This window comes from Notamacropus eugenii, chromosome 2, assembly GCF_028372415.1.
Source record: "Notamacropus eugenii isolate mMacEug1 chromosome 2, mMacEug1.pri_v2, whole genome shotgun sequence".
NCBI classification, from domain to species: Eukaryota; Metazoa; Chordata; class Mammalia; order Diprotodontia; family Macropodidae; genus Notamacropus; species Notamacropus eugenii.
Window position 1 is genome coordinate 238188951 of NC_092873.1, and position 22567 is coordinate 238211517.

At 38.6% G+C, this 22567-nt stretch overlaps 1 protein-coding gene across 15 annotated transcripts in view; it reads left to right on the forward strand.

Annotated features, from left to right (window-relative positions):
• The first annotated feature begins 905 nt into the window (after nucleotides 1-905).
• The window catches only part of ADGB (androglobin), a 199920-nt gene continuing 178258 nt past the window's right edge, over nucleotides 906-22567 (forward strand). For 10 of the 15 annotated variants that reach the window (XM_072643645.1, XM_072643646.1, XM_072643647.1 and 7 more), the window contains exons 1-2: nucleotides 906-1368; nucleotides 20905-21067. In XM_072643645.1, the coding sequence (XP_072499746.1) occupies nucleotides 1295-1368; nucleotides 20905-21067 (237 nt within the window). In that variant the 5' untranslated portion in view covers nucleotides 906-1294. The remainder of the gene's footprint in view (nucleotides 1369-20904; nucleotides 21068-22567) is intronic. The other 5 variants (XM_072643657.1, XM_072643659.1, XM_072643658.1 and 2 more) reach the window with 4 other exon arrangements.

Genomic DNA, 22567 nt, shown 5'->3' on the forward strand with positions numbered 1-22567 from the left:
CATCAGGACTTATTTTTATTATTTGCAAGTTGAGAGAATACTGCTTAGTGGCAGAGATAGGATAGCCATGGGTTCACTCCTCAGATCCTAGGTATGAGATTTAGGGCAAATGATTTAGCCTTTCCTCTGTGAAGTGAGACTTCTCTGTGTCATCAGTCTCATTCTATACATGGAGACCCATCTCTGTCACCTGTCTCTGCAGCCCTGTAGTGTGCCAGCTGAGCCCTTTCTCCATCATCTGTATCCACAGCTCTATCATCTGTAAACTGAGTCCTAATCCGCTCCTCTGTCAGGGTAGCTTTGGGGAACACATAAAATACTTTCTATAGAGCCCTGTGCGGAAAACAAAAACAACTTAAGAGTGCTTATAAAGTGAACATTTATTACTGTAGTGAAACTGGGTTTTAGACAAAAGGTTTGGGAGATTCTGAGATTGGATGTAAAGGGAGCAGGAAACTGGGTCTACTAGAGTAAAAAAAGCAAAAAATGCCAAAACACCAAAAACCAAAACTTTAGTAGCAAAAAGAAAAGGGAGAAAGAAAATAGAGAGCAGGGATGGTACCCAGGACAAGGATGGGAACATGATGAAGATGCTCTTGTATTTGGATCCTCGGAAAACATAAGCCCACCCCAGGCTCCTAATAAATGCTGATTGATTGGCTGCTGATCGAATGGTTAGGATTTGAAGAAGGCAAAGCCTGGATGATGTGTATGGGAGAAGGAGATTTCTTACGTCGGCCAAGGCCAGGGGAGATTGATGACGTAACCAAGGAGGGTGCGGGAAGGTCTGGGGGTCCCGACACCACCGCTAGAAAGACCCCGAGTGCTCCGCCCAGTCCCTGCTCGGGGCTGCCCCTGCTGCTGGGCATCCTCCCGCCCAATCTGCCACCGGCCTGAGCGTTTTCATCCCCGCCCCCCACCTCTTTCCAGTCTACTGGACTCGAACCCGCGCAGAAGATGGGCCCGGGCCCCGCCCGGAGCAGGGAGAGCCACGCCCTCTCCTCGGTCCCTGATAGGCCCCTTCCCCTCTCCTCTCCCCACCCTTCCTCCCTCAGCCCCAGTCGTGATTGGCTTTCTCTTCCCTCCCTTCCCCACCTCGCCCTTCCCCCCACAGGCGTCCTCTCTCTCCCCCCTTCCCTCCCTCCAGGCTGGCGGGGCCGGGCCTTGGAACGGGCCCGGGATTGGCTGCGGCCTCGAGCCCCGTTCGGCCTGGACAGCTCCTAGCAACCCCAGGGACGCGGCACCGCCCGACGGCAGCCGGACCCGGGTCGACCCCTCCGAGTCCCCCGGCACCATGGCCTCGAAACAAGCCAAAAAGAAAGAGATTCACCGCATCAACTCCGCGCACGGGTTCGAGAAGTCCAAAGAGTAAGAGAGCGTTTCCCACCTCATCCCGCCTTGCTCACCGCCTCCCCTCCCCCACCCCGATCTGGCCCCTGCCCCTGGGCGGGCGCGCGCGCAGGGCGAGGGGGGGCGGGGCTGCGCCCCCAAATCTCTTAGGAACGTGGATCTAGAGAGCAGTCCGGCCGACCCCCGCGTTTTCTGAGGAGGAGGCTGAGGGCCCACAGTCACCCGGAGGCAGGGGCGGGCTGCCCTCACTGCAGACCCATCGGGCCCCCCAGAACCTCGTTTCTTCCCCACTTATGTTCCCTCCCCCCACTCCTTACCTAAGCAGCGCCCCTCCCCCACCAGCGCCCTGTAAAGGCCCCAGCTGAGGCAGGTAGGAGTCACGTGATCCTGGAGCCTGGGAGGCCGGAGTTCAAATCCGCCCTCCGACACTTAGCAGCCGAGTGACCCTGGGCGGGCTGCCCCTGTCCTGCTCTTCTGACCCTGACCCCAGTTCCTTTGGGAACCGTCAGCCAGAAGTGGCCGCTAACAAAGATTCTATAAGAATATAAGATTGTTAATGCCTCTTAATGTCAGTGAATGCTAATTTTAATATTGTTTTCCAAGAAGACACGCTGCCCAGATTATTCTTGGACCACCGAGATTCTAGTCTGTCTGGGGCGGAGGTGTATGGTGTATGGTTGATTTTGACTTGTATTCCCAACACCTGGCACGGGGACTTGGTATACAGTGGGTGCTCAATAGGTGCTTGTTGAATAGAATGGAAAGGAGCAGAAATAGGGTTGAAGTGTTGGCAATTGTTATCTGCCTGCCTTTTTTCCAGTTGTGATGGTGTCACAGAAATTTAGGTTCCCCCATGAGTGGTATGGGATGCTTCTACCCCAATGACGTCATTCTTTTTTTTCTTTTTTAAAAGGGGCACATTTGAGCAAGACCTGTCTCTTCAGCTTGTGTGAGCTCTGGATGGCCTATTGGCCGTTGCATTTATTCTGACAAAAGCAGCATTTTTGTGTTGTTTTTATTGACATGTAGTGTTCTCTTGGTTGTTTCAGTCTACATCCGTGCATACAAGTTTTCTCACGATTCTCTGGATTCTGTCTGAGTGTTTGGGAGACTGCTGTGGCTGCTGTTGGGGCCCAGAAACTGCAGAGGGCAGGATTTTGGTTAACATTTGGAGCTTCTTAACCATTAGAATTTGTTTTTGACTTTCTTTGGAATGGTAATGGTGCTGCTAGGTCAAATTGTAACTTTTCTTGTATAATTCCAGATTGTTTTTAAAGTAAGTTTGTACCATTTCACAACTCTCCTTATCACTGATTTAGAGCATTTTTACCTATGGTCATTTGATCACTGATAATTTCCATTTATTTTGAAAACTGCTTCTTCATATCTTTTTAATAGTATTATCTTTTTTCCAATTGTGTGGGATGGCTCAGGTCCCTACATAAATCAATTACTCAGAGGCCTCTCAAAGTGATGACAGAAAAGTAATTTATTCGATTTTCGAGAAGCGGGGTTCACCTGTAGGAGTAGGAAAGCCTAAGACAAAGAAAAGGATAGTGATTTATATAGACCCTAACGCAAGTCCCTCCTCCCCCCACTGACCATTATCCTCATTAGCTGAGAATATGGTCTTACATTCTAGACACGAAATCTAACCAATCCCTTTTGAAATGAAGACATCGAGGAATTATGTAAGTGTTGTCCAATCATTGAGACCCTAATACGCTACACAGTTTTATATCCTTATATGGAACTATTCTATTCTAAAAATATTGTAACCTTGAGCCTTTAGGCCTTACCTCACCCCTGGGAGAAAAATTACAATCTGAGGAGTCTTCACTAAGTCTATCCCACTCAATCCCTCCTCTTATTTATCAACCTGAAGACTTCTCACGGATGTTTCAACCAAAGTTCTGTAACATAATCTCACATTGTCTATTAATCTCCTCATCCCAATCAGGATCATTCATGTTTCTTGTCTCCACAGGTGCCCAACCTTCCTTCTTTCATATCATCAGTCGAATGGCTCCTTCAGTCCTTTCTTCTACTCTAGCAAGTTTTAGTAAAGAATTTCTAACTATTTTAGTAATTAGTGAGATCAAACAAGGTAAACAAATAGGAAGTAATGCAATACCACTAATTGCTATAAGGCCAAACCACAGTAACCTCTTCCACCAGCCTCCCTCAAACCAGGACCACCAGGATGTATTGAAAGTGGAGCCCCAAGTTTGTATGGGAACATGAGCAACTTTCCTGATATTCTTGGTGATCTCTTTCACTATCCTTCCATTATCATCAATTTTTAAGCAACATGTAGATAAATTGAGTTTCCCACAAACTCCTCCTTCTTCTGCAAGTCTATTGAAGTACTGCTTCCCTAGTTTGTATGGCTTGATCAGCCAATAAGTCCAAAGCCTTTGCTGTTTGATTGGTTATAATTTCAACTACTGCTTGGAGTCTGATTAGTCTGTTTAATAGATATATAGGGGTTCTATAACCCCAGCTCCCATCTTGAGCCCAAGTTGCAGGCCCATACTCTCTGATTATCCTCTCAGGAGGCCAAGTATCGCCCCACCCATTTGCATTTCCAGTCTGAGTGAGGGAGGTGTCGATATTCCTCTTTCTTTTTGCTAGATCATCATATAGAGGGACCCCTAGGCGCTGTTTCCCTGATTCAGGCAAGAAAAAGAATTTAGGTCTCACCAATCCAATGTAACAAACACCTCTCCAGTTTAGCGGAAGGTGAGTATAGGCTGTCTGTCCATATATCCAATAATGCCCTCTTAAAGCAGGATTTTCCTCTAGAAACAGTCTTACTCTATAATCCACAGCCGGAAAGTACTTCACATGATCCGGGCCTAATGGTCCCCCTTTCATGATCTCTGACTTACCCTTCCATAGTTGTTGTTTCCTCTTCCATATATAATGTTGATAATTCTCCCCAGTTCTATTGATTACACTCCAGAAAGTATCAAACATCGTCCTATGTGTTCCATTCTCCCACTTCCATACCCATTCTTTATATTCTGTGTTACTCTTAATACTGTTCATATATATACAACTCCACAAATAGTCATGGTCATGACCCCCTTCACATGGTTTTCTGGGATCAGAGGGGTTGTAAAACTTATACCCACAACTTTCGTGATATTCCCCTTTTGCTCTCTCTTCGTATGAAGAGGATGGGAAAAATGAATGGGTACAGGGAATCACCCTACCATCTGAACAGGTAATACTGTTCTGATCCCATCTGTTTGCATACTGGGCACAATCAATATGAACCAGGGTTTCTGGCCTTCATGTGAATGTCCATTTACAATTACTTTCTCCCAGCCATGTCTCCTGTAATTCAGGTCCTGTTTGGTTTAAACAATGTTCACCTGGAACTGATTCGGACAAAGACCATTGATGTTTCTCTTGGCTTGTCCAGAATCTTGTTCTGTCATGTACTACAGATCTATTACTTAAAATCCAGACTGGACTCAGCGGTACTGCTACCCATGGCCATTGGCTTAACTGCTGAGGTCCCCCCACAAATCCAAAAGTCGGATACCTCAAAGGTGTCTGCAATGGTCTGAATTAGGGCCAGGAAACTATTTTCAAGAGGGGGGGGTTGATAACTGGGGCCTGGTGTCCCAGCAGTGGGAACAGGATCATGCCTAAAAGGGACATTCCCAGGGTATTACATTTTGGTTGCATTGTTCCCACGGTTTGTCAAGTCCACCCAGTCTTAATAGAAGAGTCCTGTTTAGATATTGTGATTAATGGCTTAGGACAATTGCTGAACAGAGAATCCTGTTAAGAACAAACAATAATAATCCTAGTATAGTTCCCCAAATAACAAAACTTATAATGAATATATATATTTACCTCATTGGCTATCCCTTTCCAAATTCTGCGTGTTCTCACACACGCTTCAAACGGAGCTTTTGAATACTGACAAAGTGTGTCTCCAAGCATGAAGCTTGAGAGTTTAATAACTAATAGCAATAATTATAAATGACAGTAAACAACTTTAAAATTTTTAAATGCAATAACCTTCCATAACTTTGTCTACTGGCTTCCCAATCATGCTAAACATTTTCTGAATTGGGATGGGGAAATAGATAGTTCAAGGTTCAATCTTACCCATATTCCTCCCCTCCTCTTATTTATTCCTGTTTCCACACCTAAATCCAATCAATAAATACCTCTTCACATTCTTTCCCTTATGAATCCTTCCTTTCATCTATCTTCCTTTTCTTATATGAATATGGGAAGGAAGCAAAGTTGACTGACACATTAGCAAATTACAGGGGGCAGTCCCCTTGTCATAAGTACAGATACAGAAATTGAAACTAATGACCTGTCCATTTAGAGGTTCCATCTCATACAGCAGTCTGGGGAAAAATATCATCTTATGCAGTTTTCTGATCTGGATGCTCCTTCAAACAGTCTTCAGCACAGCATCTCAGCATCTTCTTCTCTTCATCATCTTGTAGAAATCCAGATGTCCACTCTCCTACAAAACTGAACTTAATACCATCTTAGATTACCATTCCTATCACTCTTACAAAAATCACAATTGAAACTTTGACAAATTGTCATTTTTTTAAAAGAAAAGAAAATTCACATTAAAATGCATCTTCTACATTTCAGAGTAAGTCATTATTCATTCCCTCATTAGGAAGATGAGATTTCACTAAGGAGTCAATACCAGGCTCCAGTACTTATATAAATACAATAAATAATCATTTTTAACACAGTGTATATCACATCATAAAACAATTCCAACTTCTGATCATGTGATGCTTCTTTTAAAGCATTTACAATATAGTCCACAAACCATTTTTCATTTAGCATTAACCAACTAGGACAAAATAATAACTATGCATGCTAGCCTCACAAGCCCTTGACCTGATTGTCTTCACACTATTACTAAGAATTAAAGGACCCTAACTTATTGTTGTTGGTCTAAAGTCCTAAACCTGTTAGCTCAATTTTAGACTTAACCTCAGATGTTCCCCTACCAACAATCTGTTATTCAACAGATCTGGTATTTTTACTTACAAAACTTCTGATTTTAGGAATTTGCCGCTAAGAGTAGGGACATTGCAGGGGAAACAACATCTCCCTCACTTCATGTCAATTCCAGGCAGGAGTAGATTGTCAACTGGCGTTCAGCCAGGCTTCAAGTCTGCCAGGTGTCAGTGGGGAAATTGAGTCAGGAGAATCCTACCTCAGCTCAGGCTGAACAGCCACTCTCCCGACCTTCCCATGAGATCACCTTTTTGCAGTTCATACCAGCATCTCACAGGCTTACTGGCATCATGGATCAGTGGCTCAGACCGCCTCTCTTGCTATCCACACCTGGAGTTAGATTCAGAAGAACAGTCAGTTAATAGTCCCACAAAAATCTTAAAATAGCAAGCTCCAATAATCAGTTTCAGACATGACTAATTTCACATTGGCCAAGGAACATCTTTGAAGCAGGTCTAAGTAGCCTACATGCCTTTCTATACATGTTCTAGTTCCTGATTGAATAACAATCAGAAGTCATTGCTCTAATAGATTTATATCTGTTTCCCAAACTACTTTATCCCTTTCTAACCCTGCTCAATCTAAAAGAATGAGCTACACATGTGATAAGTTCAGACATTAACTTGAATATTTATGTTTATGTAATGAATTGAAATCAAAACAATCATTTAACTTTCAGTGCCAAATATTACCAGAGGCTACCTACCTCTAAGAAAATTAGACTGAAATTCTTCTTCCCAAACTGAAGATGTCTCTGATTTAGTCTCAGTAATTAATTCAGTTAATTGTTTTAATACTAATTGCTTTTACATCATTTTGTAACCTGTAAAGATCTTATTCCAAGTTGGGACCTTTGTCCATTACCCCAAAAGAGTTTTAGTCTCATTTGTCTAAAGGCCCTGGAAAACTTCACCTTAAAAACTCCTTGGTTTTTTTTTTTTTTTCTACATGAACCGGCTCTCCTAAGATCCACTCTATCACTATGCCCAAGTCTATTCTACTTCCCACTCTTAATTCTATCAGTACAAATCTCCAGTTTACTGGCCACTCCCATCAAGACCATTCCTGGAGCTCCCAGACCACCTGCCCCCCCCCCCTTTTTTGTTTTGTAAGGGATTCCTTTCCTTGAATCCCCCTGTAAATAAAATACAATTACAGTTAACTTTAAATCCCAATTTTGTTCTGTGTAACAGTGATACAATATCTATTTATTCCCATTAGATTTAGAAAGAATGTTCCCAGAGATTTTATTTACTTCTTAGATCTTAAATTTGCCCTAAAGAGCCAATCACTGAAGATCATTTCTTGTACATTTTCAAATTCTCACCAAAGCAAGTTCTATATACAATCTTCTCAGCTGCTGGGGCTGTACTTGTTACTAGCCTGAGGACTGCTTCTTTTCCCACATATACACACAGTATACCAGCTTTAGGTTTTAGCATTAGAATTACAAACGGCAAACATAATTTTCATAAGTGATAACAAATTGTTTTATCTATGAACCCGAACAATAAATTTCAGATGACACCAATTGTATTTTCATATCCTATTAGAGAAACTAAATTCTTCCCACTTTTGTAACTTACCAATACAAATTGGATAGGTAGGCCTTCCAAAAACCCATACGAAAGATTTTACAAAGTATTTCTTCATACAGCAAATATTTCCTCTCTTACGAACGGTTTACAATTTATCACAATCCCCTTGAAACTAATTGACAGAAATCACAAGAAAAGACCTAAACCCAAAGCCTTTTCACATTTGCCCATAAACTTTCTTTTACAAAAATAACTTTAGAGTAAATGCTTGATTCATGGCAAAAACAATTTTAGCTAAAATTTCCTTTTCAACAACAGAAATAAACTTTTAACATAATACATGCTCAGATGAAACAGACTTGAAAATCACACCTATATATATACCCGTACATTTTTAAAGCGTTCTCATTTTCTTAAGAATGCTACAACAAGGAAACTCTTATAAAAAAAATTCATAACATCTCTTCCTAACCAATTTATTAATTAACTTAACAATGCAATTTCTAATACAATATTTAGATAGATTACCTAAAAATTTAAACTTATTTAAGTTTACTTAAAACTTAAAAGAAACCATTAACCTATTCAGCTCTTTTTTTTATAACCAAATGTAAGTTTCAAATTATCAAATTTCTATCACATCTTTTTAAAATCCCAATCTATATGTAACAAATTACAAAATTCAAAATCGTGTAAATAGTTACATTAGATTAATGTTGCATCTAACAAATACCTATCCTTTTGTTACTGGATCTAACATTTTTGGCAGAAATGCTGCTGGGTGTCTCTGCCCTCCTCTTATTTGTGCCAGGATTCCCAAGGCCACCCCTTTCTGTCCCTCCCACTCTGCAAAGAAAAAGAAAAACCTAAACTTATTATCTTTTTGCCTTAAATACATTGTCTGGCATCAAATATATATATTGATCTAATTAAACCTAAATCCAAAACTCTCAGCTCTAAGTTGCTTACTTGAGATTTTTTTACTTTCTAATCTTCTGCTTACTTCCACCAAACCTTAATAAATTTTAACCTATCTGAAACATTAAATTAAGAATGACACATTTCACCTATTCACAATTCCAAATACGACCAGAATGAATTCACTTAACTTTCTGTTATTTCCCATTACACTAAAATTTCTTCTTTTGGGTGAGGCAGGAAATGGTTAAATGGTTGCCAGCATGCCTCTTAGGTCTGAGGGAAAAAGATTTTTTTTTTCTTTTTTTTTTTTTTCCTTTCTCTTCCTCCTTGTCCCTCCGCCCCTCTGAAACTAGTCTGGAGGGGTTGAAGAAAGGGAGTAACAGGAATTTCAAGGACAGTTCAGCTCAGCCTTTCTGCTTCTGCTGGCTGGCTGGCTAAATTTACAACCTTATCAGATAAAAACAGAGACACACAGACTTTCATTCACACAGAAAAACCAACACAACATATACAGACAAAACATTTAACAGAATAGAATAGTACATATAGCTTTAAATTTTTGTCAAACCCAGTCCTTGGAGGAACCATATTTGGGCCAGATTGTGCCTCCTCCTCCGATGTCTTTTCACCCCATATGAAACAACAGTACTTAATCATCTTCTTCTACATTCTTTTCTCTATAATTTTGGTAATTCATGCCAATTTTGTAATCGGTTTCCCAAGGGACTATTTACCGGTATTTCTTCCTGACTCCACTCCGAAGCTCTATTCTTGGACTGCTTTTGTCTCATTTTGGTCGAGGGTTGTCGCCAACACCTCAGAATCTGAGACACAACGAATTATGCTAGCTCCCTTGCTAGCTTCTCTTGCCAGCTCTCAGGTGAGGGTCACCCGTCACCAGCAGTCACCCAGAAAAGGTTTTTGGGGGGCCCTTCACCCTGGGGTCCCGCAGTCCACTAATTTGGTTGGGAGTCGTCACCTTCTCCCCGAGTCTATCTAAGACTCAACGAATTGACCCCCAGACCCCCCCCCCCCGCCCCGTGCTTACCGCTGGGTCGTATACGCGTACAAGTTGCCTGACTGCAAACTTCAACACCAACCGGTTGACATTTTTACACACTTCACAGCTTCAGAGTCTTTGGAGTCCCTATCTCTATTCTTTTCTGTCTTCATTGAGTTCCTCTGCTTCGGGTCGTTACCTTGCAGAGAGGGAGGCCCAGCAGCCCTTTTCAAGGACGATGGGGAAATCTCCCCATGGGCGCCCAGTCTTTGAACTGAGCTGTCAGCCATCTCTCAGAAAGGTCACAGATCCCGGACGAGCCCCCAAACTATGTGGGATGGCTCAGGTCCCTACATAAATCAATTACTCAGCGGCCTCTCAAAATGATGACAGAAAAGTAATTTATTCGATTCTCGAGAAGCGGGGCTCACCTGTAGGAGTAGGAAAGCCTAAGACAAAGAATAGGATAGTGATTTATATAGACCCTAACGCAAGTCCCTCCTCCCCCCACTGACCATTATCCTCATTAGCTGATAATATGGTCTTACATTCTAGACACGAAATCTAACCAATCCATTTTGAAATGAAGACATCGAGGAATTATGTAAGTGTTGTCCAATCATTGAGACCCTAATATGCTACACAGTTTTATATCCTTATATGGAACTATTCTATTCTAAAAATATTGTAGCCTTGAGCCTTTAGGCCTTACCTCACCCCTGGGAGAAAAATTACAATCTGAGGAGTCTTCACTAAGTCTATCCCACTCACAATTACATGTAAAAACAATTTTTGACATTCTTTTTTTTATAAAATTTTGAATTCCAAAATTTCTCCTTTCTCCCTCCTCCCTAAGACTAAACAATTTGATGTAGGTTATGTAGATGCAATTCTTCATATCTTTCCCCCACTTACCTATTGGAGAATGGTTCTTGGTCTTGCACATTTGTGTCCATTCCCTGTATAACTTGGAAATTATACTTTTGTTAGATATGTGTGATGTAAAGATTTTTTCCTCATTTTGCAACTTCTGTTCTTGTTTTAATTATTAATTTTTGTCCTTGCAAAAGCTTTTAAAACTTTGTGTAATTAAAATGATCTATTTTATCATTTGTGACTTCTTTCACCTGTTTTTTTCAAGAATGCTAATTGTGATGCTCTTCTTATCATGATATGTCATCATGTCGCTATTAGTTCCTTGTGGTATGCAGTCAGATTACAGGTTTTGTTGTAAACCTATTTTCTGTTTAGAAAAACTTTTCTATTCCAGCAGTTTCTGTTGAATGAGGATTCTTTACCACAATGATTGTGTTCTTGGGCTTATTGAACATATTTTATCATGTTTGTTTACCTTTAGGTCTTGCTTATATGTTCAGTTCCATTGATCTACTTTTCTATTTTTTAATAAAGTACCAAATTCCTTTGATGCGTACAGATTTCTAGAATAATTTCAGATTTGGTATTGAGTCATTCTTGTTTTTCCATTGACATTCTTGACTTTTTTGTCCCATATATAATTTTGTTATTATTTTGTCATCATTTTCTTCAGTTTTATAAAATAGCCTTTTGGTAGTCTTATTAAATCTATAAAATCATTTAGTTAGTAGCATCATCTTCATTCTCTTGAAATGACCTGCCTTTGAACAATGAATCTCTTTCAGATTTTAAAGCCTTCTTTTATTCATATGTATAAGAATGTTTTATATGGATCTTAAACAGGTCTTGAAGATTAAATCCTGGGATTGTTTTTTTGTTATTGTTATTTTCAGTGGAATTTCTCTTTCTCTTTCTTTTTCTTGGGTTTTATGGAGGCTAATGATTTTAGTGTGTTCCTTTTTTTCCTAGTTTGTTATCATTATTGTTTTAATTAGTTTTTTATTGAATCGTTACTATTCTCTAAGGAAATTGTTATTTGCATTTAGACATAATGTTGCTTCCTTTTTGCCCATACTCGTTCCTTACATCTTTTTTTCTTGTCATTGCTATAGCTAGCATTTCTAGCACTGTATCAAAACAGTAAGGGAGATAGTGGGCATTCATTTACTTCAGTCTCACTGGGAAAGCTCTTGGTGTTTTTCCGTTGCAAGTAGCACATGCTGTTAATTTTCAATTTTCTCAAAATGTATGCCTGAAGCTTGAGTTTTGGAGGTGTGAAGAAATTAGTTTTTTCCCTTTTCCTAATACTGATACTTCGAACGTAATTGGTAGGGAACCTGTGAGCTAAAACAACAACCCGGAAAATCTGTGGTTCTGCCATGTAGAGCTGTGTTATGAATTTTGAAAGATAAAACTGAAAATGGGAATTCTAGTTTTGAAATGCAAAGAGTTGAAAATTAACTGTTTAATAACCAGTGTGACAGTTAGAGACATATACTTATTTTGATAGTTAAAAAAAAAGATTGGTGATTTTGTCTGTATGGGTATCCCTTTCACCAGAACAGGTGACAACCCCTCCAAGAAGTAGCCTTGTGCAGTGGAAAGTACACAGAAATCAAAGTGAGGAGACCTGACTTGGAGTCCTAACTCTGTCACTAACATACTGTATAATCCTGGGTAACTCACTTATTCTGAGCCTCAGTTTTCTCATCTTTAAAATGAAGGGACTGAACTTAATCCTCACTGTACCTCTTTGTCTACTTTTGTCGAACATTTAAAAAAACCCAACAGAACAAAACACTGGCTCCTTTATTTCACCTAATGTGCTATAAATCATCACATACAAAAAAATCATCACCTAGTAGGCAGCTTTCCACTGATTACTCTCCATTTTTTAATCTATGACCTGGATAACAGCCACACAGACTTTCACTGTTATCATACTTGAAGCCTTTCCAACTTAGTAGAAACTTGGGAGTTTATGCTTTGTTGCTGTAGCCTTTGTGAATCCAGGGTTAACTAGAAGCCATAAAGAGGTATCAGGAACAGGACATTAATGGAAGGAGTAGTGCTTCTTAGGGTTTCCCAAGCAATACCAACCCTGGAGATATGTGCCTTTTAGGATGTAAATCCTCCAGGCTTTCTTCTCTTCATACCTGGGATTTACACAGCTGGATTTAACTGACACATTTCACTCTCAGGTCCTTAAAAGGTGAGTACAAAAATGCCATTGAATGAATGTGCTGACAAGGGGAGATAAGGGGAAGAAGCCCAGAGGAAAGAGGATGCTGGTGAGGACATGATGGATACACCACTCTCCCTTCCTTTATTCTTCCCTTCCTCTTTTCCTCTACTTCCCTTCTCTTTCCCTTCCTCCTCAATACAGAACTAGTATTTTCTCACTTCTTCTCTTTTTTTTTCCTTCTTGGGAGATAGTGATGCCCCTTCCTCAATTTCTGTTTCTTAAGAGGTTTTTTTTTCCTGTTTTACTATTGCTTTAAACTGGTTTCTCTAGAATAAATGTGGTTAACTTTTACATAACTGATCTGTGTGTGTCCCTGTGCAGATGACACAGAGGGAGAAGCAATAGTTGATAAAGTTCATTTGGAGATATTAAAAAAAAATTCTCAGGAGTATTTCATGGTATAGGTGTTGGAGTGATAAAAAGATGAATAAAAGACAAATGTTGACTTATATTTTTATAACTTATAAGAGGACAAAAAAAAAAAACCCTGAAAGGCAGATCTGGAACATTCTAGTCAAAGAGTTTAGTTGTCTTTGGTAAGGGGAAGCTTTGATGAGCTGGAGGTGGTTTAAGAGCAGCACATTTTTCTTTCCAGTTGTTTTTTGCCCAGTCAGCTTGAAAGGAAAAGCAAGCCACACCTGTTACCACAGGCCTCCATATACACCCAAGGGGCAAAGCCAAGAAGGTCAGTAGAGGAAAGAGTCATACCCAAAGGAGAGGACAAAAGGAGTGACTGATGTATGGCAACCTAACCTGTACAAAGGTGGTGTCTGAAAAGAAGGTGTGATTAGCCTCTCTTCCTCAGGCAACACAGATAAACGTTCTAAAACCTGGTTAGTTTATCATCTTCTTCATAGTTCTGGCAAAAATAGATTTTGGAAAATATTTTGTAAACATCTGATTACTGACTCAGAGCTCGTTTTCATAAGACTTCATTGGTGGAGATTGATTACTCAGTTTTCTCTGCCTGTATAAAGGGAATGATGGGATGCTTGGGTGCCTGTGCTTGGACCCCAGGTCTAAAAATCACATTTCACCCTAGCCTCAAAACACTATTCCTGGCAGTTTCTTCCCAGCCCGACAATCTGCCCTAACAAAATATTTCTCTTTCTGATACAGTAGCCAGCTATACCTATAGAATTTATTAGTTTGAACCAGCTGTGTACTGGCTGAACTGGCTATGTACTGGGTCATAATGACATTTTTTACTCATTGACCAATCATATGTATCCTAGACTTAGATGTATGTATACTTCTTACATTTATCTTGTCTAACAAGATATTGATGAGAACAGCTTGGTATTCCTTAGTCAACCCGGACCATTATTTGACTTAGTGACATTTCAGGCCTAAAACCACACTGTTATGTAGCCCCCCTTGTGTTATTTCCTGATTAACCCTGGGTAAAATACTTGCAACAGTAGATACTGAAAGTGTATGTTCCTTTAAGAACTAACTACTCCTTAACCACTCCTTAATCCTGTCCTGGATCACCTAGGTAGCATGTTTGGCACATGTCTTACTATAGAATGTATGGATGTATAGAATGTCCTATATAGAATTTAGCTTTAGCTGTACCCCTCTAAGTTTGCAGGTTTCCTAAGAACTCTTGCCCGCTGAAAAGCGTAATAAATCTTTATCACCTTGACCTCAAGAATGCTTGAGTCCAGGAGTTCTTTTCCAGATGGCCCACACAGGGAACTCCAGTCTTGGGGTTCTTCCACCTTTCCAGCCATTATCAAGAATAGTTGTATAGAACTTGAGAGAAAAGAAGTCTTAGTCTTCTGGCTTTCTGCTTTGAGAGAGAAGTTACAAAGTTCTGGATTCTCTTTTGGTACCTGAAGGGAGGGAAAGACTGGGAAGAAGCTGACATTCCTTAGAACAGTTTGTACTTTGATCATGTCTCTAGCCTCAGCTTTCTACATTAAAGACTTTGGTGCATGAAGTCTGGGACTCTTTTGGTTGAGTTGAAATAATCTGGCTCCCAATAAAGATCTCATTTACTCTTTGAATTGCCTGGGATATTCTCATTTATATATTTTCTTTGATTTGTTTGTTATTAGATTGAATAAAATAGTTTATCTGCTGTGTGCTATTTATGGTGGTAGAGTAGATAAAGTGCTGGGCCAAGAGTTAAGAAGACCTGTGTTCAAATGCCTATTCAGACACTTACTAACTAAATGTGACTCTGGGCCAGTTACTTGACTTTTGTCCATTTCAGTTTGCTTTTAAAATAGGGAAGCCTTTTGCTGTAGGAAAAGACAAATTATGTCATCTTGCTGAAGAAAGAACAAAAACAATAAACACAAGATCAAGACTGGCTATGTGGCAGCTAAGGGTAAAGTTGCAGAGAGGCTGATTTAGAGTTTTATTTTGGGATAGTCGTCCAACAGGTGTAGAGGAAAGAGCGCTGGATTTGCAGCTTGTTTTGCAGCTTATTTTGCTACTTATTACCTGTGTTACATTGGGTAAGTCATTTAGTTTCTCTGGTCCTCACTTTTGTGAGATAAGCAGATTTAATAGATGATTGTGAGGGCAAGCAAAGGAGGAGCTTCTGCTATTTTGGTTTTAGTATAATCTAGTGCCTCTGATTTTGCCTTTATCAACCAAGAGTCCTTACTAGGAGTAAAGTACAGAGTTTCATTAACTAGAAACAGTATATGTATTTGTATTGTTAATGTGATTAAAGATTTTCCCTACCCATTAATGGGCCTGCTCACTAAAGGGAATTTGATTAGGGAAGATTGTAGGAAGGCCCACAGCTTTTGTTAATGAGGCATTGGTTCTCAAGGGTTGGGATGCTCTCTGGCTCTAAAAAAGGTATAAATACTCTGAGGATGAGGTTTTAGTTTGGGGCTTAGTTTTTGGAAGAAGGTTTGTGTGCCAGATGAGACTCTGGGAAGCCTCTAAGCAGCCACCTGGCTTTGAAAACCCATATGTTGGTGCTTCCCTCTCTGACAACTATGGTCAGACGGTTGGACATGTCTGTTGATTTGTGATATATGTATTGCTTATGTCAGACAGTTTGAAAGTGCTTCTGTTGATTTCTTGAACTAAGTGAATGATGTATGTGCTTGATTAAAGAAGATTGTTAACCCCCCAAAAGTTGCCTTTCCTTTTTATGAATGCAGATCTAAAAGCCTGTGATAGCAAGCTACCCTGTGTTTGTCAGGGTGCTTAATGATACAGTGATCTCCAAGATCCTTCTGTTACCCAACCTCTTGATTCCTCCGGGACCTTTCCTAATCAATTATCAATTTTCTGCAATCTTTAGTTTGTTTCCATTGTGACCTTAAAATCCAATCTGCAATAAAAGGACACTAAAGTACTCCAAGCAGTTTCAATTTATTAGGGAAACCATGGTCCCTAAAAAACTGATCCAAGACTCATCTCTGAAGTTATGAACCCTTCTGCTTAATTTTGAGGAAATATTTATATAATTTGTGAGATCACTTAAAATAGAATGAGGTAGTACAATTCTTTGATTGGTCAGCTCCTAAAAGGGGAAATCCACATGATTGGCTCAGGGAAATGTCCATCAGTCCCTTGAATTTAGTCATCAGACTTTCCACCTGTCGTCAAGCATGAGTGTTTATTCAGTGACCAGACAACAGGATTCTGGGACTTTGCACAAGCATGTTATGAACATCAGGAGTAAAGAACAAAGTAAAAAGGTGAAACTTGTTTTTCTGGAGCACAGCAGCTTCCAGGACACATTCATAGGAAGGGGTAGGGGGTAGGATAGCAAGTTTCTATCTCTATTGGCCTAAATAACAAACTATAAATGTTTATAGTATAAATCTGCCTTATAAATTATTTAAAAGCAGCATAATCATCAATACAAAATGAATTAAATTCTAGCTTACATAATTCTCAATCTGACAGCATTAACCACTCAAATTTAATTCTGTCCTATCCAACTCACTAATGCAGTCATTGATAGAAGGGGAAAGTGACAAAGGTTGGAGGATATGTGGAAAAAGTGGGATCCTAATTCATTGTTGGTGGAATTGTGAACTGATCCAACCAATTTGGAGAACAATCTGAAATTATGTCCAAAGAGTTATTAAATTGCCTATACCCTTTCATTTAGCAATACCACTATTAGGTCTGTTTCTAAAGATGATTAGGGAAAAAGGAAAAGATTCTATATGCTCTAAAACATTTATAGTAGCCCTCTTTGTGGTTGCAAAGAACCAGAAATTTCGAGAAATCCCATCTTTGGAGAATGGCTAAACAAACTGTGGTATGTGATTGTGATGCAATACTACTATGCTATAATAAATGATGAGCTTGATGATCTTAGAAAGACATGGATAGAATTGGTTGAAATAATGAAGGGTGAAATGAGCAGAACCAAGAGAATGTCATATACAGGGACAGCAATATGTTTTAATATTTCATTTTGACCATTATAAATAACTAAATTAATTATAAAGGACATGTGCATCCAGAGAAAGAACTGATAAATAAAAGTATATATAGAATGATTTTACATATGCATGTGTATCTTTCTCTCTCTGTCTGTCTGTCTCTCTATAGACATATATGTGTGTGTGTGTGTGTGTGTGTGTGTGTGTGTGTGTGTGTGTGTGTAAATATTCTGTCTAATGGTAGCCATATCTGGGGTAGGATAGAATTATCCTATAGGGTAGGACAAAATGAAATTTACATGATAACTTTATTATATATTTAAAAGGAATAACAAGTTTCACATAATGGATTTGCTGTTTCATGTGCTATCACCTTTTTAAAAATTATGTTATGTTATGGAAATGCTTGTTTTATTCCATAAATTGAAAAGAAATAAAAGTTAAAACAAAAAAAGAACTCCAGTAGCAGACAAGACAACAGGGATGATTGTATGTACTACATTCTGTTCCTATGTTATTTTGATCTCGTATGTCGGATCTCTGTATTCTTGAAAGCTTTTTATTCAGATGGCATGGAGAATAGTGGATCAGTGTTATGTTTGGGCATTTGTGGACCCTAACTTGGTCTGTAATAATACACTGGTTCAAGTACAGTTTAATTGTTGAGTGTTAAAGCATATTTTGGGGTCTGTATGGTTTCTCCCAAGACTCAGCTCAACCTATAAGAGGCCTTTCCAGATCTCTCCAGTGGTTAGTATCTTCCCCTCTAAGGTGACCTGCTATTTTGTTCTGGATGTGTCTTATATTTATTTATATATTTTCTTTTCAATGTAATGTAAGCTCTTTTAAAGTAAAGACTGTTTTTGCCTTTCTTAGTATACTCAGTGCTTAGAACAGTACCTGGTACATAGTAAGTACTTAATAAATGCTTACTGAGTGACTAGTTGATCATATTTCTGGTGTGAGGATTTGTTGTGTGTTAGTATATGAAAGACAGTGAGTTTCTGATGTATAATTCTAGCTACCAGGTTATTTTGCCAGATGTTTGGCCCATGCTAGATTATTTTTAGCCTGAAATTATTTGTTTCTATCATTTCCTTTATCACATTATGATTGCTAATATCTATTTAAAATTTTGCATCTATATTAATTAAGGAAATTGTCTATAATTTTCTCTCTGTTTTGGCTCTTTCTAGTTTAGGTATCAGCACCATATTTGGAAATTAAAAAGAATTTGGTAGGACTTCTTCATTGCCTATTTTCCCAAATAGTTTGTATAGTATTGGAATTAATTGTTCTATTTATGTTCCATTTACTTGTAAATTCATCAGGCCCTGGAGATTTTTTCTTGGGAGTTCTGCTCTTTCTCTATTTCATTCATGTAAGCATTTAGAGATAGGCCACTTCCCCTAAGAACTGCTTTCACTGCATCCCATAAGTTTTGGTGTGTTGCCTCATTATTGTCATTCTTGTGGATGAAGTTATTGATTGATTCTATGACTTCTTGTTTGACCAACTCATTCTTTAGGATTAGATTATTTTCTAGTTAATTTTTAGTCTGTCTTTCAATGGCCCTTTATTACTTGTAATTTTTTTTTACATCATGAATTGTAAAGGATGCATTTAATACTTCTGCTTTTCTGCATTGGATTAGAAGTTTTATGCCCTAATTCATGGTTAGTTTCTGTATAGGTGCCATGTACCACCGAGAGAAAGGAGTATTCCCTTTCTGTCCCCATTCAGTTTTCTCCGGAGGGCCACCGTATCTAATGTTTCTAAAATTCTATTTTTTTAAAATGTTTGTTTATTTATTTTTAGTTTTCAACATTCATTTCCACAAAATTTTGAGTTCCAAATTTTCTCCCCATTACTCCCCTCTCCCCAACCCAAAACAGTGCATTTTGATTACCCCTTCCCCCAATCTGCCCTCCCTTCTATCATACCTTTCCCTTCCCTTATCCCCATCTTCTCTCTTTTCTTGTAGGGCAAGATAGATTACCTGTATTTATTTCCCAGTTGCATGCAAAAACAGTTCTCAACATTGGTTCCTAAAACTTTGAGTTCTAACTTCTCTTCCTTCCTCTGTCCCACCCATCCTCACTGAGAAGGCAAGCAGTTCAATATAGGTTATACATGTGTAGTTATGCAAAAGACTTCCATAAAAGTCATATTGTGAAAGACTAACTATATTTCCCTCCATCCTATCCTGCCTCCCATTTATTCTATTTTCTCTTTTGACCTTGTCTCTCCGCAAAAGAGTTGACTTCTAATTACTCCCTCCTCCCATTTACCCTTCCTTCTATCATTTCCCCTACCCCAGGGAGGGACCTGGTCACTGGCTTTGTGTGCTGGGGACTCAGGTGCTGGGGCCAGCAACAACTACTTTAGAAGTATCACATACAGAACAATTACATTCAATTAAAGAGATAATAATAATGCAGTGTTTAGCATATGCCAGTCACTATGTTAGGTACTTTATTGTAATTACAATATATGTAATTTATTAAGATATTTGTAATTTATTAGGAGAGATTTGGGAAAATAGATATATTTTGTTTGGTTTCAAATATATTGTTTGAGGTTCTGTGTACTGGACTTGAAGTTAGAGTTTGTATTTTGGTCCTGTCACTAGTTGGCTGACTTTGAGCAAGGTACTTAATCTCCCTAATTTCCTCATATGTAAAATGAGTAGGTTGAGAGTTTATCTCTGTGTTCTACTCCAGTTGTAATGTTTCATTTTCATCAATCAATCAAGAAACATTTATTAAGCCTCTGCAGTGTGCCAAGCTTTGTGTTAAACACTGGGGATCCAAAAAGAAGCAAAAGATGGAGTTGCCCTCAAGGAGTTTACAATCTATTGGGAAGACAATATGCAATTGAATTAAGATAAAAAAGATCATTAATTTAGAGCTGAAAGAGAACTTAGAGGTCCTCTAATCCAACTCCATCTTTTTGTAGATGAGGAAACTGAAACCCAGGGATGTTGAGCGACCTACTCAAAGTCTCATTGGTAGTAAATAGTCTTCTGATTCCCAAGTCTAGCCCTTTCCCCTCCTACACCACACTGACTTCTAATAGTGTATGAAACTGTAAGTCAATGAAGTTAACATTTAGGTAAAGATATTTAGTAACCAGATGGAAATAGGGGAAATATGGGAGCTCTGAGGAAGTGTTTTCAGTGACCATATAGACCTAGGAGTCTTCATAGAGATAAGTTATGAGAGTGAATAAATTTATCAAGGGAGAGAAGGTCAAGGACAGAAGTCTTTCAAGGCCTCTATGTTTTATTAAAAGTCTTTGAAGTTTATGATAACATTGTATGATTTGAATTAGTAGAATTTTGAATTAGCAAACAGATAGTTACAGGGAATTAATAAATATGTAGCTACGTCTGTGGATCTCCATTGACTTTTTTGTCATTCTCCTTTATTGTTTTCTTAAGTCTCTGGATCCCTAAGACTTATTTGAGCCATTGTTGTTCTTCTGATGTATGTATTTAAGTATAGGACTTTCAGATAATATAATTCCTTTATTTTCTGTGAATTTCAAATGTTTTTAATTAACTTATCCTTCTTTTTCTAGTCAGTCATCTTTTGGGAGTAGCACACAGTCTGGTTTGACTGAAATAAAAAGAGGAAAATTCCCAATTTGGCCAGAATGGAATGAAGCAGATATAAATGCAGAAAAGTGGGATGGAGGAAAAGGAGCAAAGGAAAAAGATAAATCTGGAAAAAGTCCCATTTTAGTAAGTGGAATATAAGCTTTCTGGATTTTCATTTTGGAGTTCATTTAAAAAATTTTGTTTACTGTTTGCTTATATACCTAGTAATATATGGTCATTTGGAGCAGCCCATCACTAGGTCACCTTCAGAATGATTAATTTTTTGAATTCAGCTACTCTTGAAGATTGTCTAAGAAATTTCATTTAGGCTGCAGAGATAAGAGGAAGGCCTTTTGAAGTATTCCCATAGAATTCTTTCAAAATTACCTAAATTTTGGAATTCTTATTTGCTCTGGCACTCAAACTATATTTTTGCTTGCCTTTGTATCCTCAGTGCTTAATACAGTGCTTGACATCTAGTAGGTGCTTAATAAACTGTCTGAACTGATAAAACCATAGTTCCTTTAAGTATTTTCTTGTTTTCAAAAACATCCGTGACTTTCTTGTTCAGGCCTCTATGTTGAACTCAGCATTCAAATATGTTTTTAAGCAATAATTTACTAAACAGTAATACTCCTAGAGGAGTAGGTCTTAATCTGTTTTTGTGTCATGGACCCCTTTAGCCATCTGATAAAGCCTATGGACCCCTTATCATAAGATTTTAAATGCATAAAATGATAAACATAGGATAACTAAGGAATTAAGATACAGTTATTAAAGTATTTTTTTAATAAGGTCATAGAATCCCCTCAGGTTGAGAAATTCTATCCTAGAACCTCATAAAATTTTTTAACATGCTATGCATATATATATATATGCATATGCATAGTGGATAGAGCACTAGGCCTGGGGTCAGAAAGACCTGAATTCAAATATAGCCTTTGACTCCTACTAATTGTATGGTTCTGGGGAAGTCACTTAACCTCTCTTTGCCTTAGTTTCCTCATTTGTAAAATGGGGACAAAGTTACACCTATCTCCTAGGGTTGTTGTGAGAATCAAGTGAAATAATTTTAAAGGGCTTAGTGTAGTGCCTAGTGCATATTAAGCAGTATATTGTTGTTATTATTTTAATAAGATATTCTGAAATTGTAGGCAATGACAGAGTTCTGTTCATTGAATGCTATAAGACCAAGGATGAATTGTATAGAATATTTTGTATACACAGCTGTTAGTTATGTCATAGGTTTGATAAAATCCTAAATACTGACATGTGAAAGAATATTCTGGAGATGTACTGGTTAATATTACATATAGCTAAACACATTTCCCAGAGGATTTTTGCTGATGATCATGAATCTATGTAAAAAGTCTTGCAAAAGTGTAAAATGTGAATCACATTTAGTTATAAATTTAATGAGTCATGTTGTTATCAGGTCAAATTTAGAGCTGGGATATACCTTACAGACCATTTATTCTGACCACTCCCTTAATTTACAGATATGGGAACTGAGACCCAGAGAAATTAAATAATTTGCCCACAGTTAATAAGTAGTAGCTAGGTGGCTCAGCGGATAGAGTGCTGAGCCTGGAGTCAGGAGGACTCATTTTTCTGAGTTCACATCTAGCCTGTGACACTAACTGT